Below are 16,131 nucleotides of genomic sequence, written 5' to 3' on the forward strand. Positions count from 1 at the left end.
CTTTCTAGAGCTAGTCCAGCTGCAGACCCCAGCAATTGCAGTGGTTTTATCCCAACTGGTGTTAATTGGTTTGGGACTGACAGTCAGTGCCTGTGTGAGGGACGGGGAACCTGCTGGGAGAGTGGCCCCGTGCTCTGGTTCTGCAGCCTGGGCCGGTGCTGCTCGGTGTCTGTGCTGAGGCCACTGTCCTGACCCTGCTGAACCCCGTGGGATGAGCCTTGGGCTCCCAGCCTTGCTAAACCTGGTGGTGTTCTGAGCTGGTAGCATTGGATAGGGAAATTCTTACCTCAGCATGTCGTGACTGGCCTGACCCTTACATGGAGCATCCCCTCAGAGCAGTTCTCAGCTGGCTCTCAGCCCAGCTCTGCTCCCTGGGCACTGGTGTGAGGTGCAGCAGTTGTAGGGCCCCCCTGAGCTGGCAGGTCTGTTCCTGGGTAGGTGGATGCTGTGAGCTCTTCCCTGCTCTCCATGGAGCATGGAGGCAGCTCATTCAGCCTCAGCTGGAATGTGCCTTAAAGCAAACTCTGTAAAGGGAGAAATGAAAAGGGGTTGGAATCTGCAAGTGATGCTTTTTCCCTTGTGCGGACACAAAGTATTCAGTGGCTAAAAATGTGGGTAGGGAATGTCAGGAATCCTCAGTTCCCTTCCTGGATCCAGCACGGGCTCTGGGCCTCAGCTTTTCCATGCAGAAACCATGTCCAGCATTCCGCAGTGTGCGGTTGCTCCCAGGGAGCAAAATCCTGAGGCTGCACAGGCCCAATGTGTGCCCCGGTTACAAGAGCTGTAGATTTTCCTGCCTGTTCTCAGACCCACTCTTTTATCCCCAGTGGATGTGTTTGTGCTTTCACACAGCCTGATGCAGTGGCTGGACCTGTGCAAAGCAACAGGGGTGACTAGTTTGAGGGTTTGACCCTCCCAAGCAGAGCCTGTGGCCGGGGCAGGATCAGAGGTCTCAGTCTCTTTAGCCAAACCTGCCCCCAGCAGTGGTGGGGTTGCCATGTGAGGAGCTTTGATCCCACAGAGATGCTCAGCAGCACTGGGTGACCCAGTGCCCTCTCTGCTCCTGCTCCCAGGCTGTTTTCCCTCCTGGCTCCATTTTCCTGCTCAGTAATAGCATCATCCAGTGGCTGTGGCTCTGCTGGGACACAGTGACCCTGTGGCTGGAGCACCCCTGGGCTTGTCCCCGAGCCCCTGAGACACACAGGGTGTGATCCTGAGCCCCTGGCACACACAGGGTGTGATCCTCCCGTTCCTGGTGTTGGAGTGAACTAACCCAGCTGCTCTGGGCTGGTGTGGGGGCAGATCCTGCAGTGCTGTACTGGGGTTAGTGTCAGGAGTCTGTACATAACCAAGAGAAGTGTAGCTGGTGAAAAATAAACTGAACTGAAGTTGTATTTAGGAGATTTATAAAATCTCTTTTTGGTGCTAGTCCATCGGGGGTTTTTTCCTTTTTTTTTTTTTTTTGGTGGGAAGGTGGGAATTTTGAAGTTATACTTGAGAAACTGGCTCTAGAATTGCCTCAGAAATGAATGTGGGGAGGTCCAAGAGTGTTTGCTGAACTTCCTGTGTGTCCTGTTTTATATTTACTATATCTCTAGATCTGGAACAATCACTTTGCATTATTTGCTGCTCAGTCTTTCCACGAGCTCTGTGTACCTGGGGCTCCCTGGCAGCCCTCGGAGCCGGGTGTCTGTCTGCCTGAGCCTTCTCCATAGGAACCCCAGGGTCAGTCAGAGCCTCAGGGCTTTCCTGTCTCTGGTTTGTGTCTGAGCTGGTACCTTCAAACTCATTCTCCTGACTGAGTGGGACTGACACCGACCCAGGCACTGACAGGTGTGAGCAGCCCGAGGGAAAACGGGCTCTGACCCCTCACAGACACTGTTCTGAGTCATCCTGGTGTCCAGGCCTGGGGTGGGGCTGCTGCAGAGCCTGGGAGGGACCCTGGGGTGTCCTGCTTTGTGTGACATGGTGGGGTTGGTTGGGATGTGTGGTTGGTTGAGATGTGGGGTCAGTTGGGATTTGGTGGGGTCGGTTGGGATGTCTCATGGAGGTCCTTATGCCGCTCTTGCCGCTTGGCTTCCACAGGGAAGTGTCAGCAAGTTTGGAAGAAGAAAGCTGATGTAGAGAACAAACTTGCTAATTTATTAGAATTAAAAGAAGCCTGAGATTTTCAAGTGTTTTCAGTGAATCATAAGTGAAATGCTCAGTTCTCTGTGAATTTGAGATTGGTTTTGGACTTGTAATTCCCATAATCTGTTTGGGTTTCTTTTCCTGGCTGCAGGTCTCGGTTCTTCACCCCAGCGCTTGGTGTTTCTTTTCTCCTGGTGAAGTTCACGTGGGAGGGTTATGACGAATTAAGGTGAAATAATTTGCAGAAACACTTTACAACTGCAGAGGCACTTTGGAAACAGAGCATTTCAGTGGATACTTTTCCTTACTCATTTTTGTGACACCTTTGCTCAAAGTCAAACACGTTCAGTAGAAAACACGTCCCGTTTCCTTCAGGGCTCAGATCTCAGTTGGAGCCTCTGGATAATGCAGGTGCTCTCCTGCTTGATCCTGGCTGGCAGGTGTAGCACATACCTCCATGGTTCTGATCTTTCATCCGCAGTGTCTCCAGGAAGGCCAGAGGGCTCTGCCCACTCTGCGCTCGCTCCGTCGGCGGGCGGTCGGGGTCCTGTCGGGAAGGGTTTCCTCTGTGGAGTTGTGTGCAAGGGGGAAGCTGTCAAGTAAAAAGTTAAAACCATAAAATTCGTGGATGCCAGTTTGCCAAGCGCGTGGGCTGTAATCTAGTGCCAACCAATAAACACACCAGTATTTCACACGGCTCTGCCTCCAGCCTGGTCTCTGTCCCGGCGCTGTTACTCACCTACGTGAGCTTGGAGATAGGCAGTAGTGTCACCTGAGGAGAAATCCCTCCCTGCAGTGGCCTGGGACAGTCACAGCCTGGAAGAGGAACTGGAGGGATGTCACCAACAGCCTGGTGTTGAGATGGGCTCGCTCACAGGGATGGCCCTGCAATAAAACAGGGCATTTTAAGGAGAGAGCCTCGTGGAGCAGAAGTGGTCTTGGCTCTGAATCTGCTCTTTCTCAAAGTCCTTCCTGACAGTCCTTCCTGTGGGAATAGCCCCTGGCAGTGGGAGAGGCCTGGTGGAACCTGCACCAGCACGGGCCACGGTGCCGGTGGCACTGCCGGCCCAGCCAGGGCAGACGCGGCACGAAGGTGAGCTCCTGCATTTCCCTGCAGAGTAAATGTGTCCTGGTCTGGAGACCCAACTCTTACCCACCCTTTGCAAATTCCCTGTGGGATCCGCGTGTGACCTGGCTCCTCCTGCACTGCGAGGCTGCAGTGAGGGAAAACACAGCGACTGGTGCACGTCAGCCCCGTGTTCGGCTGCGGTGCCCAGGGCAGAATTAATCTGCGCTGGCGGCGCCGTTAATGCCTGAGCGGGCCAGGCTGTGCCCCCCGGGGACGGCGGCACCCGCCCTCACCCCGGCATTTCTGGCTGGATGAGCAGCTGGAGGGATGCACTGGCTGGAAATCCAGCCACTTGTTCTCAGCTGCTTAAACGGGAGCTTAGCAGCTCAGCAGAGCTGTCCCCAGTTATGTGCTGGGGGCTGCTGTCTCGAGTGGGCTTGGGGGCACAAATACCCTGGGCTGCTACTTCAGCTCCCGTCGCCTGCTAAAAATTTGCCCCCCGCCAGCTGGCCCCCCTTCCACCCAGGTCAGGAAGGAGCCTTGTCCCCAGGAGCAGGGACAATGCTGCCCTCAGCCTCCCTGACATCCTCCCCCACTCTGGAGTGAGCGAGGGGGAGATTTCACCGGGGATGTGCAGCCCCTGCACCGCCCCAGCCCTGGCTCTGCTTTTCCCCATCTGGATGCTCTGGGCAGCAGTGGATGGGAAAAAATTAGTCCTGTGGGGTCTGTGGGTGTCCAGGGCTGGCTCTGGCCTTGTGGAGCAGCTTGGTGATCCCCTGGCCTGCTCCCGAGGATGCTGCTTCCCCTGGGCCCTGCGTGCTCCTCCTGGCCCTGTGCTCCTGCTCACGCTCTCCAAGGAACTTTCCTAGAGATTGCTGGATTTATTTTTAGCTGTGGCACAGCAGTGCCAGGCTGGGAGGGGACAGGCAGTGGCAGATGGTGGCAACATGGGAGGCCCATGGGGTGTCAATGCCCCCCATGGCAGTGAGGGATTTGGGGGCTGGGGGGACCTGGGGGTCCTGTCCTGCTGTGTGGTTCCCCCACTGCAGTGGTGAGTGGGGGGAGCTGGGGGGGCTTGGCTGGTTTGGGAAGGGTCTCTTGGGCAGGGAGGGTCAACACGGACAATGGGACCAGTGCGATTGCTGGAGAGAGGGTGGGCTGGTGGGGCCAGTGGAACCACCGAGGACAATGGGACACAGGGAACAGCAGCTCGGCCACTCTTGGGACAGCTGGTGTTCTTTTCCAGGCTGGGGAGGGGAAAATAAACCAGCATGGGCTGGGAAGGGGGCGAAGGCAGCAGTGCAGGCAGAGTACAGGCAGCAGTACAGGCAGTGGAACAGGTAGGGTGCAGGCAACAATACACACAGTGGTACGGGCAGGGTGCAGGCAGTGGAAAAGGCAGGATCCTGACTGTGTGGCTTGTTGGCCTCACCCTGGCCTTTGCCATGGGCAAGTTCATCCCAGAGGCTGCAGACCAGGAGCTCAGGATGCTCCGGATGCTCCGCGGTGACACCGAGCCCTGTCCCGCTGCCAGTCCAGGCACCAGGAGTCGTGTCCCCCCAGCTGCACTGTGTCCAGGTCCCTCTCTCCCCTCCTTTCACTCGATGATTGTTTTGCAGCTGATGGGAAGTGCAGGGGGCTCGGTGCTCCCCGGTGTCCCTGCTCCTGCCTGACCCACTTAGCGGGGCCATCTGGTCCCCGCGGGCAAAGCGGATTAACCCGGGCCGGGATCAGGGCTGGGCCGCTGCCACCGCCGGGGTGGCACCGCCATCACCGTGACAGCCCTGCCCGGGGTCCAGCCTGGGGGGGATCGGGCACAGCAGGAGCCCCCAGCCAGGGACCCACAGTAGCCCCTGACGTGGGGGGCCCTGCCCGTGACCCTGCACTCTCCGGGACCTCCCAGGACCCCCGTCTGCCCTGGCCACGGGGGCTGTTGGCTCACTCCGTACCTACATCTGCATCCCTCTGTCCATCCGTCCCTTTCCATCCATCCATCCATCCATCCATCCATCCATCCATCCATCCACCCATCCTGCTCCATCCATCCATCCCTCTGTCTCTTGTCCCGCCCATGCCCCCAGCTGTGCACTCACTACCTCTGTCTGGCCCTCCACCCAACCCTCTGCTCTCCCCTCCCTGTGCTGCCCCCCGGGGCCTTTTCTTCCCTTTTTCCTTTCCCCCCTTTCCCTCCCTCCTTTCCCTCCTTTTCCCGGGATTTTCTTCCCCCTTTTCCCGGCCCCCCCCGCCCGGTCTCTGGCGCCCCCTGCCGGCCGCGCGCCGCCAGGCCCCGCCCCTGGTCCCGCCCCCCGCGCGCCCGGTCCCGCCCCCGTCACGGGTTCCGGGTGCGGGCAGCGCGCGCAGGTGGGCGGGGCCGGGCGCGCGGGATCCGGGAGGGGGGGGTGAGGGTCGGGGGGTGTCCCGGGAATGGGGCGGGATTGGGGATGCGGGGGTAGGGGCATATCCCGGGAATGGGGCGGGATTGGGGATGCGGGGGTCGGGGGATATCCCGGGAAGGGGGCGGGATTGGGGATGCGGGGGTCGGGGGATATCCCGGGAAGGGGGCGGGATTGGGGATGCGGGGGTCGGGGGATGTCCCGGGAATGGGGCGGGATTGGGGGTGCGGGGGTCGGGGGATATCCCGGGAAGGGGGCGGGATTGGGGATGCGGGGGTCAGGGGTGTCCCGGGAATGGGGCGGGATTGGGGATGCGGGGGTCAGGGGGGGCACCCTGGGGGGGGATTGGGGGTGCGGGGCAGAGCCCCGTGCGGGGGTCCCACCGGTCCTTTCGCTGGTGGAGGCGGAGCCCCCCCAGCCAAGCTCTGCCCAGAGGGGGATGCCGGGTGTCCGCCCCCAGGGGCTGTTCCCGGGGTGTGTCATTACCGGGGAGGGGTCATTACCGAGCGGGGGCTCATTAGCGGGGCAGGTGGTTATTACCGGGCAGGCGGTGGGTTATTACCTGGGCGTCCGTCATTCCCGGGCGGTGGGTCACTCCCTGCAGTGGGTCACTCCCGGGACTGGGGGGAGGTCACTCCCTGCAGTGGGTCATTCCCGGGGTAAGGGGGAGGTCACTCCCTGCAGTGGGTCACTCCCAGGGCAGGTGTGGGTTGCAGGGGTCCCGCCCTGGGGCCGGGCACCCGCGTCCCCAATGCGGGCAGGAGCCGGTGCTGGGCCATGAGCAACGCGACGGCCCCCACGGCCCCGGGCACGGCGGGCGACTCGCTGGTGGGCTCCGTGCTGGGCCCCTTCCTCTTCCTCACCCTCCTCGGCGCCGTCCTGGCCGCGGTGAGTGGGCGGGCAGGGGGAGGCCTGGGGGGCACCGACGCCCCCCGAGCCCGCGCCGCTGATGCCTTTCCCCGCAGGTGATGTACGTGCAGAAGAAGCGCAGGTGAGGGAGGGTCGCGGGGCTGGAGGCCGGGGGGGGCTGCGGGGTCACCACTCACCGCCGACCCCCCCCCAGGTCTGAGCGGCTGCGGCACCGGCTGCTGCCCATGTACAGCTACGACCCGGCCGAGGAGCCGCCCGAGTCCGAGCAGGAGCTGCTGGTGGAGGCCGAGGAGGCTCAGGTGGGTGGGAACGGGTTCTTATCCAGGTTTTCCATGAGAAATGTAAGCAGCAGCAAATGAGGTGCCTGTCCCGAGGGAGCTCCGGGTTCATTAAGGTTGGAAAAGGCTTCTAAGATCGAGTCTAACCTCGGGGGAGACAGCTTTGGGTATAACCCAGAGGGCTTTGGGAGGGTTGGGCTGTGCAGCCGGTGCCTGCAAGCCCAGGGCTCCCCCACGCACCGTGATGCCCTGCTCGGCGTGGGGGGGTCTGGGCCGGGCCCCTCGTTCCCCCCCGTGCCCGGTGAGCACGTGTGACCCTCTCTGTTGCAGGTGGTGCCTGGCTGGGGGGGACTCTCACCCCCTCGGCCCCCACGCAGGGACTGGAGGGCTTGACCCTGCCCGGAGCACCAGGACCAGATCCTGCCCACGGGAGGGAAGGGAGGACGGTGCTGGCGCCGTGGGACGGGCAGGACGTGCCCGCAGTGGTGCCCCCAGCAACCCCCACCCCAGCACTGACCGGCGGGGACATCGTTTTGCCTTTTTTTTTTTTTCTGCTTGAACTGCTCCAGCAGCCCCTTGGAAGGCTCAAGGTGGGGCAGCAGGGCCTGGCAGGGAACAGCGGGCTCCAGACACTGCGGGATGCCCGGGGGGAGATGGAGCAAATAAACGTCTCTGCCTTCGGCCGTGGGGCTCCACGTGGGGCTGGGGGTTCAGCAGCACCGCCCCTGCCACGGGGAGGAGTTTGGGGGGCAGTGGGGCTTTGCATGTTTGTGTTTGCATCAGCAGCTCGTGCCCAGGGATGGCCAGTGGCTGCCACCAGTACGGACGTGCCCCTGGAGAAGGTGCCGTGCGGAGCAGCCACACGTGGAACCCACCTGCCCCCCCAGCCAGGGCCCGGGGCAGAGCCGTCCAACGTCCATAAAATGTTTTATTCAAGTAACTGCAAATAGGAACCCAAAAGGTCATTAACAGTGAACCAAAAAAAACCCCCAAACCAAACCCCGATTCTCTCCCGCCGGGGCCGCCCGGCACCGACCTCCGGTCCCGCTGCAGCCGTCATGCCTGGGCAGTGTGGGGGGGGGGGAGCACCCCATGGTCCCCCCACCCCACTGCCCTGCCAGCCTCAATCCCCTGGAGCAATAGAGCAAACCTAGACCTCAAAACAACAACTTTAAAAAAGAAAAACAAAGCCCAAAAAAAAAGGGGAGGGAAAAAAAAAAAAATGCCCCACGGCCCCCAGCAACACCCCGAAACAGGAACCACCAAGCCCACGGTGCCCCAGCAGCGCAGTAGCACGTCTGTGAGTTCAGAGAGTGGAACTTAAATATCCAGAGGTAGTTGTGAATGAAAGGAAAAAAAGTACTAAAAAAAAATATATATCTATACCAGAACCTATGAGGAAAGGGCTGCCCCAAGCTGGCCCTGCACAGGTCCCCCCAGGACGGGCTCTGGGCCTCGGCAGTGCTGGGGAGCTGCTCCCACACACAGTGCAGTCACCCAGGACTGGGAGGGTGCAGGGGGTGCCCAGGGTAGCCATAGGCCAGAGCAAAGGTCTAATGCATTTGGGGGGTCTCACCTTTGCTGCCCCCACTCTCTTTTCTGCAGAGGCCCCAGGGCAAAGCCTGATGCTGGGGGGGGGAGGAGGGGGCAACCAGCATCCACTTTGGCTGGGTGAGATCACTGCGTGGGGGGCAGCGAAGGTGGGGGGTCCCAGCCCCGGCTCTCTGCCAGGCCCCCCCTTACCAGTGGGGCTGCCCCGAACCCCAGTGCTGGGGAGGGGGAGCCGGGGCAGGTGCCCCCCCGGGCGGGGGCTGCAGGGGCCACCCGGGTTGGGCCATTTTCCAGTGCTGCCGTTGTCTGAGGGTGAGGAGGGAGCGGAGGAGGAGGAAGCCGGGGCGGCGCAGTGGGTCTCTCCCGGTCCCTCTCACCCGGCCGCCGCGGGGCCGTCGGGCGATGAGGTAGCGCCGGCTCAGGAGGTGTCACTGCTCCTCCTCGGATGACTCCTGGGAAATGTTCACCTCCTCCTGGACCTGCTGCTGCGAGGCAAGGGAGCGTGTTTGAGGGTGCCACTCCATTTTCCCTGGAGGAAGGGCTGACCGGTCACATCACACCCCTCGTGCAACGAGGGCAACTGAGGCACCAGCACCCTCCTGGGTTTAAGGACTGGCCCTGACTCCGGGTTCAACTGCTGCAGATTAAATCCCAGGTGAGAAGCCCCCTGGGTGGGCTCACAGCGAGGAGGGGGGACTGCACACCCCAGGTGCCTTGACACCTGCAAGGGTGGGATCGTGGTCCCCAGGCCACAGCCAGGTCCCCAGTGGCCGCCGGGGGTGGTGGCAGGACCGGGTGTCCCTGTCCAGCCCTGCATGCCGGGGTGGGTGGCCGTGACCCCACACGGGCAGTGACTCAGGGTTGAGTGAGCCTGACTCACACCAGCCCCCACTTCCTCCTGCTTCATTCACAGAAACGCCACCGCGGCTGCCAGGGGGACACCGGGGGGGACACCGTGTCCCCAGCACGGCCCCACTGGCACAGGATGGGCTCTTCCCACCCCCCACACTGGCTGCCTGCCCTGGGACCCCAAACAGCCCCCAGCACTGTGACACCAGCCCAGGAGATCCCAGGATGCAACCCCGGTTTTGCAGCCCTGGCTGCTCCCAACCCCTCGTGCTCTGCTAGGAATTTCAGTGGGAAAAGGAGCAAAATCTGGGCCATGCAAGGAAAGGAGATGAAGCCACTCGGGTGATGCTCTGGGTGCCCTGCATTCACCTCAGCTGCAAGCTGAGGGGGAAAGGAGAAAAAATGGAACGGAGGAGGGAGGGCTCAGGGAATGGGGTGGCTGCGCCGGCAGGAACCGTGCCAGCAACAGTGCGAGGGCCAGCACGTCCCCAGGGGCAGGACCAGCCACCCTACACTGCTGCTGGGGCTGGGACCACTCAAACCCCCAGCCCCAGGGTACAGCCGGGTTCACAGCCCGCCCTGTGTCCCCTGCTTGGTCGCTGCTCTGCACTCCTCCAGCCCGGCAGCATCCACCCATCCTCGTGGGGCCAGCCAGGGGATGCTGTGCCCCCAAAGTGTGCAGCACCCTGCCAGGTCAGAGGGGGAAGGGAAAAAAAGCCCACTCACCGTTTTTTTGGGTCGCCCTCGAGGTTTCCTCCCTGGTGTGACTGCAGTTTTCTGAGCAACAACAACCAAAAAAATGGGCATTTTGGTCAGGCTGTTCCCGGGATACTGTTTGGGGAGGTGGGGGGTGTCCAGCCTTCCCCTTCCTCCCACCCGTCACTGCCAGATTCATCACCCCAGTGGCATCTCCTGGGGTGCTGCTGCCAGCTCCCCCCGGCCCCAGGATGCCCCGTGACTCATGAGGTGGGTGCAGGATGTGAGTCGCTGTTTTGCAAACAGGTTTGTCTTGGTGTCCTCGTGCTGACACATACGGCCCCCCCAGCCCCTCTTGCCCTCCCTGGGAGCCAGTGCCCAGACCCCCCTCCCAGGGGCAGATCTGCCCAGAATTGTCCATAACTGAACTCAAACCAGACCTGTGGTCCCAGCACTTGGCTGGAGCCCCGTCCCCAGGCACCTACCCTGCCCTTTGGGGTGGCCTTGTTTTTACTGCCCTTTGGCCGTCCACGGGGTCTCTTGGGGGTCGAGGCATCACTGGGCTCCTGCTGGAGGAAGAACAGAGGGGGGCTGCATGCCCAGCATGGCTCCCAGTGCACCCCAGGATGCTCCTGCCTGGGAGTCCCATTCTTCCCAGCAGACCCTGACAGGTCAGAGATGCTCTTGCATGTGGTACTGGGAGCACTGGGGTTGGAGATCAGGCACCAGGCACAGGCTCCTGTGTGTCCTTCAGCTGGCTGTACGTGACCTGTCCTCCTCCCAGCATCAGCTGCTCAGCTCAGCCAGACAGTCCCCACAGCTCCTCAGCCCAGACCCTGCTTGCTGCCAGTGCCATAGCTAAGGAAGCATCAGGGAACCCAAAAATCACCTTTTCTGCAGGAAAAGGATGTGCACAAACTCCACCTGCCCCGGGGGAACTAAGGGGGGGCTGGCACTATAAAGGCTCCAGCAGCATCTTATCCCTCTGAGCAGCTTTTGCTAATGGGGCTTTAATTAGCCCATCTGCAAAGGCAGGTTCAGCAGGGCCTGGGGAGGGGCAGGGGAGCCCCCAGCCCAGCCCTGGAGCAGCTCTGGGATGCTGCAGCACTTGGGGGTCTCCGGAGCCCCCCAGGAGGGTTTTGCTGCTGGTGAGCACTGGGGAGGTGCTGCCCAAAGGGGGCAGTGGGGGCTGCACTGGGTGTGTCCCCAGCCCTGCCTGGGGGATGCAGGGGTAGGGGGTTCCCTGCTGCCCATACCCTGGGGGTGCCTGTCACCCCCTCCTCCCAGGGTACCTCACGTACCTGTGGCTTCTTCCTGGGCCGCCCTCGGCCCCTCTTCTCCGACACGTCCTTTTCCCCCTTGGAGGCCAGGGGCTGGCTGGATTTGGCGCTGGATTCGCTCATTGTCTGTCCGGGCAGTGGTGAGGAGGAGCAGGAGGGAGGAAGGTCAATCAGCAATGGCTCTGGCTCACTGTGCCAGCCGGCCCTGCTGCCCCCCCAGCCCTTGCACTGGGGTGAGATGTCACCTCCATCCTCCTGGCACGGGCTGGGGGGCAAAGTGCACTGGCTGCCCCAAGCCCCTGGCACGGCCGCCCCCGTAATGAGGCAGTGCCTGGCCCTGAGGCATCTCCCGGGGCCCCCTCAGGCAACTGGGGAGCAGCAGCTTGGCCAGCCCTTCCCACCCAACCCCCTTCCCCAAAAAGAGGAGTGGCTCCAGGTTTAATCTGGAGTCCTTGGAATCCCAGATGTGCTGCTGCACCAGCAAGCTGGGACAGGATGAGTGGTGGCACCAGGGTCCTTGGGCATCCCCAAGGGGTGCCAGGGCCCTGGAGGGGGGGCACAGGCTCCTGCAGCCCTGTTCCCACCCCATCTTGACACCCAGCATTGCTGCACCCAGAGAGGGTACTGGACCCCTGTCCCTGCTCCATCTGGAATTAGGGACAGGCACTGCCTGGCACTTGTCCTGGGGATGCTGGGTTGTGCCCCCCCCCATGCATGTCCCCAAGGGCTGGGCAGCTTTCCTTGCTCTTGGAGAAATCTCACAGAGGAAAAGGCTCTCCACCTCGCTGCTTCCCAGGAGTGCAGGGAAAACCTGCTTTTCCAGAGCCATGGGGGTGGTTCCACACCCAGCTCCTGGCCTAGGAACCAGGAGGGATGGGATTGGGGATGGAAGGAGCAGGATCACTGCCACAGCCCCTGCTCTTACCAGTGACCCTGTGCAGGGCACCTGCACTGCTGCTCAGCCAGGTGACCGTGGCCATGCAGGGACCTCTGCCTGGAGTGGGGAAATGAGGATTCCCAGCAGGAACAGGGCAGGGAGAGGCAGGTACGAGGTTGTGCCCAGCCTGTGTGTGCCGACAGAGGCACCCTCCTACCTCTGGGATAACAACGCTCAGTTTTGAGCAACTGGTTCCAATTTGGATGGTGTTGGAGTAGCTGGGACAGGGGGTGCTGAGCCCCCCGGGAGGCTGAGCCTCACTGGGGCAGCTGGGGTGGGTGTGGGCAGGACGTGCAGCGCGAGGAGCCACGCTCAGACCTCTGAGGCTTTTCAAAAAACAGGCGTCAGCTCCCGCTCCCCTCTGGAAGTGACTCATGAGTGCAGAACAACAACAACAACAAAAACCACCCTCGGAGTCTTTTTTTTTTTTTGGGAGACAGAAACCATGCTGTCGTGTAAACACCCCGAAAATATTACTCACAGCATCCCAGAGCCCTTCAAGGAGTCTCTTAGAAAAAAAGAGAAGTATGGTTTAGATTTAGGCCAGCAAAAGGCCAGCTGCTGGCCGGGCTGGGCCAGGGTTTTGTCTCTTTTTGAGTCAATCTCTGTCAGAGGCAGCACAGCCTCGAGCCACTCCGTGCCCCCTCCCGCAGCTGGAAACAGATGGGCCCAGCATGGCTCCCACCCTGCCGCGTTCTCCTCTCCCTGCTGGGGCTGGGCCCCACGCAGCAGCTCCAGCTGGGAATGCCAAGGGGGCCCCCCACACCATGGGGGTACCACTGGGTCTGGCCCCCCCTGAGACAGAGCCTGCTGCCACAAAGTTGGTGCTGGGGAAAGCACGTGCACATCCCATCCATGCCTCTGCACCCCGGCCATCCCTCTGCACCCCGGCCATCCCTCTGCACCCCATCCATGCCTCTGCACCCCATCCATCCCTCTGCACCCCATCCATCCCTCTGCACCCCATCTATCCCTCTGCACCCCATCCATCCCTCTGCACCCCAGCCATGCCTCTGCACCCCATCCATCCCTCTGCACCCCATCCATCCCTCTGCACCCCATCCATCCCTCTGCACCCCAGCCATGCCTCTGCACCCCAGCCATCCCTTTGCACCCCGACCATCCCTCTGCACCCTGGTCATCCCTCCACCATCTCACAGCTCTCCCCAGGGCTCCAGAGCTGAAACCACACTGGGGGACTGAGGGGTCCATGCCCCACTCCAGCAGAGGGGGATTAGGAGGAGGATGCTGGAGATGGAGGGTGCTTCTCTCCCACCCCAGCACCTTCCCAGCCCACACCCTGTTCCCGAGAGCAGCCCCAGCTCCCGCAGTGCTCCCTGCTCGTGGCACCTGCCCGGCCCCGGGTGCAGCCCCAGCCCCGGGACCGGGCACATGGCGGAAGCGGCTCCGGCCCCGCTCACGTGCGGCAGAGCCATGGAGGGAGGGAGGGAGCAGCTGGGTTGCCATGGAGGAGAGGAAGCAGCTGAGAGAGAAACCTTTCCAGGCAGGGAGGATCAGTGGGGGATGCGGGCAGGGGCTGCCGGGCTCCCCGCGGCCGGGGGGGGCACATCTCTGCACGGTTTGGAGGTGGAGGGGCCACATCTGCCTCTTGATCGATGGAGTAGGGGGGAGAAAACCTCCTCCTCTCTCCATCCCTACGGATGCTGAGCCACCAGGCTCTCCTCCCCCAGCGCCATCGCTCCCCCTGCTCCACAGCACGGGCTGGGCTGTTCTCAGCAGTCACCTCTGGGTTGCACGAGGGCCAACCTGTCCCCCCGGAGCGATGCTCCTGCTGCTCCCGGGCCTGTTCCTGCCTTCCCGGCCGCCTGCGCTGGCTTACACTGCTCTGTGCAGATAACCTCACAAATCCCCCTCTCCTACCACCTACTCTTAGATTAAACGAACCGGCCCAGGGGAAGCGGGGAGACAGGCGGGGGCTTAGATCTTAATAAAAAGATATAAAATCTCTTCACGCCCAGGAAATCCAGCCTGATGGCAGCTGGAGAAGGATCCCGGCCGCACCTCCTGGCAGAGGCATGGGGAGGGAGGAGGGGAAGGAATCGTGGAGCAGAAGTTGAAGAGCCTGTTGGGCAGGGGCGCGGGACGGGAGGGATGTGCGGGCTCCTCCTTAGCACAGACCCGCCGTGGGGCTGCCCTGACCCCCCCCGGGGCTGCCATTGAGCAAAGTCCCCCCCTTCCTTCCTGGGATGCATAATAAAAGGAAGTGATAAAGGAAAGGAAGGAGGGAGGTGGGGGAGAAAGAAAAGAGGCGGGAAGGGCACCATCAGGGCTTTGTGAAGCCCCTGTCCTGGGGGGGAAGGGGGGGTAATAAAACCCCGCGTAGAGCCAGCGTGGATGGCGGGGTGCGGGGCCGGGGGGGGGGCCCACGATCTCGCAGCGCGGGCACCGTTCGGGGACGGCCGAGCCCCAGCACCGCAACTTTGCCCCGACCCGCGTGTGCGTGTCCCGTGAGCTGGGCCCGGCCTCGCACAGGCCCCGCGCCCCGGCCCCGCGCACCTTGCGCCGCCCCGGCCCCGCACGCGGGTCCCGCTCCCACGCCCGCGCTCCGGCCGCGGCCCCGCGCACCTTGCACGGCCCCGGCCCCGCGCACGGCCCGGCCCCGCACCCCGCGGGCTGTCCCGGGGCCGTGCGGGCCCCGCCGGTGCGGGGCGTTCGCAGCAGCCGCCACCGGGGGAGCGGAGGGAAGCGGCTCCGCCGCACCGGGACCCCCGCGCCCGCCGCCCCCCGCCAGGTGCATCGCGCCGTTAACGGCAGTAATTAATAGCAGTAATAAAGCGAAGCACCGCGAGCCGCACGCACCCGCGCCCCTGCAAAGCCCGGGGCCGATCGTGCCCCGCATGCGGCGACAGGGACCAGAGCCCCGGCCCCCCGCACCCCCCGCACCCCGCAGCAGAAGGAGGAGGAAGGCGGCACTCACAGTCAGCTTGATCCCGGAGCAGGGTGCTCGGGGTGGGTTTGGGGGGCGGTTTGGCGGTTTTGCTTTTCCCGGCGGGTCTGTGTCGCGGAGCGAAGGAACCTCCCGCCCGCGGCGACTGCGGATCTGCAAGAAGAGAGAGGCTGCGGCTCAGCCCCGCATCCCCGGGCCCGCCAGGCCCCGCGTATTTATATAAATAATAAAGAGAGAGGAAAAAAAAATTGCTCCAGGAGGAAGGAAGCTGGGTCAAAATCATTTGCAGGGAACGAGGAAAAAAAAAAAAAAGGGGGGGGGGAGAAGCGGGGAGAGGGGGCGAAAAAAAAAAACCAGAGCGAGCTCCCAGCCTTACTGGAGGGGATCCAGCCGCTAAAAATAGCAAAATCACACTCGAAATTAAATAAGGGCAAACAGGCGAAGGGAGCTCCCAGTGCCGGCGGAGCGGGGGAGGCGGAGCCGGGGCCGCGTCACGGCGGGGGCGGCGCGGGGGGCGCGTCCCGCGGCCATTGGGTCGTTCAAAGGACGGAGCGGCGGTTGCGGGCCCAGCCCCGGGCGGCGAAAGGTCCCCGAGGGGGGATGGAAGGTTCCCCCGGGGCGGCTGGAGGCACCCTCCCATCCTCCTGCCCCGGGATGCTTCCAGGGATGCGCCCGGCTGGAGCCGTGCGGGGGTGCGGCGACCCCCGGCTCGGGACCCCCCGGCTGGGGACCCCCCTGCTGGGGACCCCCCGGCTGCCCCCTCGCACTATTTCGTGCTGGCGTAGGGGGGTTGGTGTCCCCGTGGGGGCAAACATCGCCCAGGGCCGGGCTGCACAGTAATGGTCAGAGCACGATGCTCTTTCCATTTGCTGCCTCCCCACCAAGTGAACCCCCCCCCCAAAAGCATCCGGTCCCCATTTGGAGGCACCAGCAGTGGGGGATCCATCCCTGGGGCTGCCAGGGCCCCCTGGTTCGTCCCAAGATATTTATTTAATGTGTTATTGCAGCCCTGCTGTGGAAAGGGGAGGCTGGTGTGGGAGCGGGTCCTGCTCAGCAGAGAGGTTTGGGAGGCTGGGGAGCAGCCTCAAGGCTCCCCCGGGATTTTGGCAGGTGATGGGCTCAGTCTGCAGTAAAGAGCTTTGTTCTGAATTCCTCTGGTCTGTCTGGAAA

At 62.7% G+C, this 16,131-nt stretch overlaps 2 protein-coding genes across 4 annotated transcripts; one reads left to right on the forward strand and one right to left on the reverse strand.

Moving 5' to 3' along the window:
• The first annotated feature begins 5,977 nt into the window (after positions 1-5,977).
• SMIM29 (small integral membrane protein 29) lies at positions 5,978-7,424 on the forward strand. The gene is made up of 4 exons (XM_032710876.1): positions 5,978-6,480; positions 6,558-6,583; positions 6,656-6,761; positions 7,071-7,424. Exons 1-4 carry the CDS (start codon positions 6,370-6,372, stop codon positions 7,131-7,133), a joined length of 306 nt encoding a protein of 101 aa, XP_032566767.1. The 5' UTR covers positions 5,978-6,369; the 3' UTR covers positions 7,134-7,424.
• Positions 7,425-7,648: 224 nt separating this feature from the next.
• HMGA1 (high mobility group AT-hook 1) lies at positions 7,649-15,458 on the reverse strand. 3 transcript variants are annotated; one of them, XM_032710877.1, is made up of 6 exons: positions 15,338-15,458; positions 14,992-15,114; positions 11,138-11,242; positions 10,322-10,405; positions 9,867-9,917; positions 7,649-8,776 (listed from the first exon to the last, which is right to left on the reverse strand). In XM_032710877.1, the coding sequence occupies exons 3-6, from the start codon at positions 11,237-11,239 to the stop codon at positions 8,720-8,722; spliced, it is 294 nt and encodes a 97-aa protein (XP_032566768.1). In that variant the 5' UTR covers positions 11,240-11,242; positions 14,992-15,114; positions 15,338-15,458; the 3' UTR covers positions 7,649-8,719. The 3 variants fall into 3 exon arrangements, with proteins under 3 accessions (XP_032566768.1, XP_032566770.1, XP_032566769.1); XM_032710879.1 differs by having other exon boundaries at positions 10,322-10,402; positions 15,338-15,446; XM_032710878.1 differs by having other exon boundaries at positions 7,649-8,773; positions 15,338-15,446.
• Between the last annotated feature and the right edge of the window lie 673 nt (positions 15,459-16,131).

The sequence above is a fragment of the Chiroxiphia lanceolata genome, chromosome 25 (assembly GCF_009829145.1).
Source record: "Chiroxiphia lanceolata isolate bChiLan1 chromosome 25, bChiLan1.pri, whole genome shotgun sequence".
In the NCBI taxonomy this organism is placed as follows: Eukaryota; Metazoa; Chordata; class Aves; order Passeriformes; family Pipridae; genus Chiroxiphia; species Chiroxiphia lanceolata.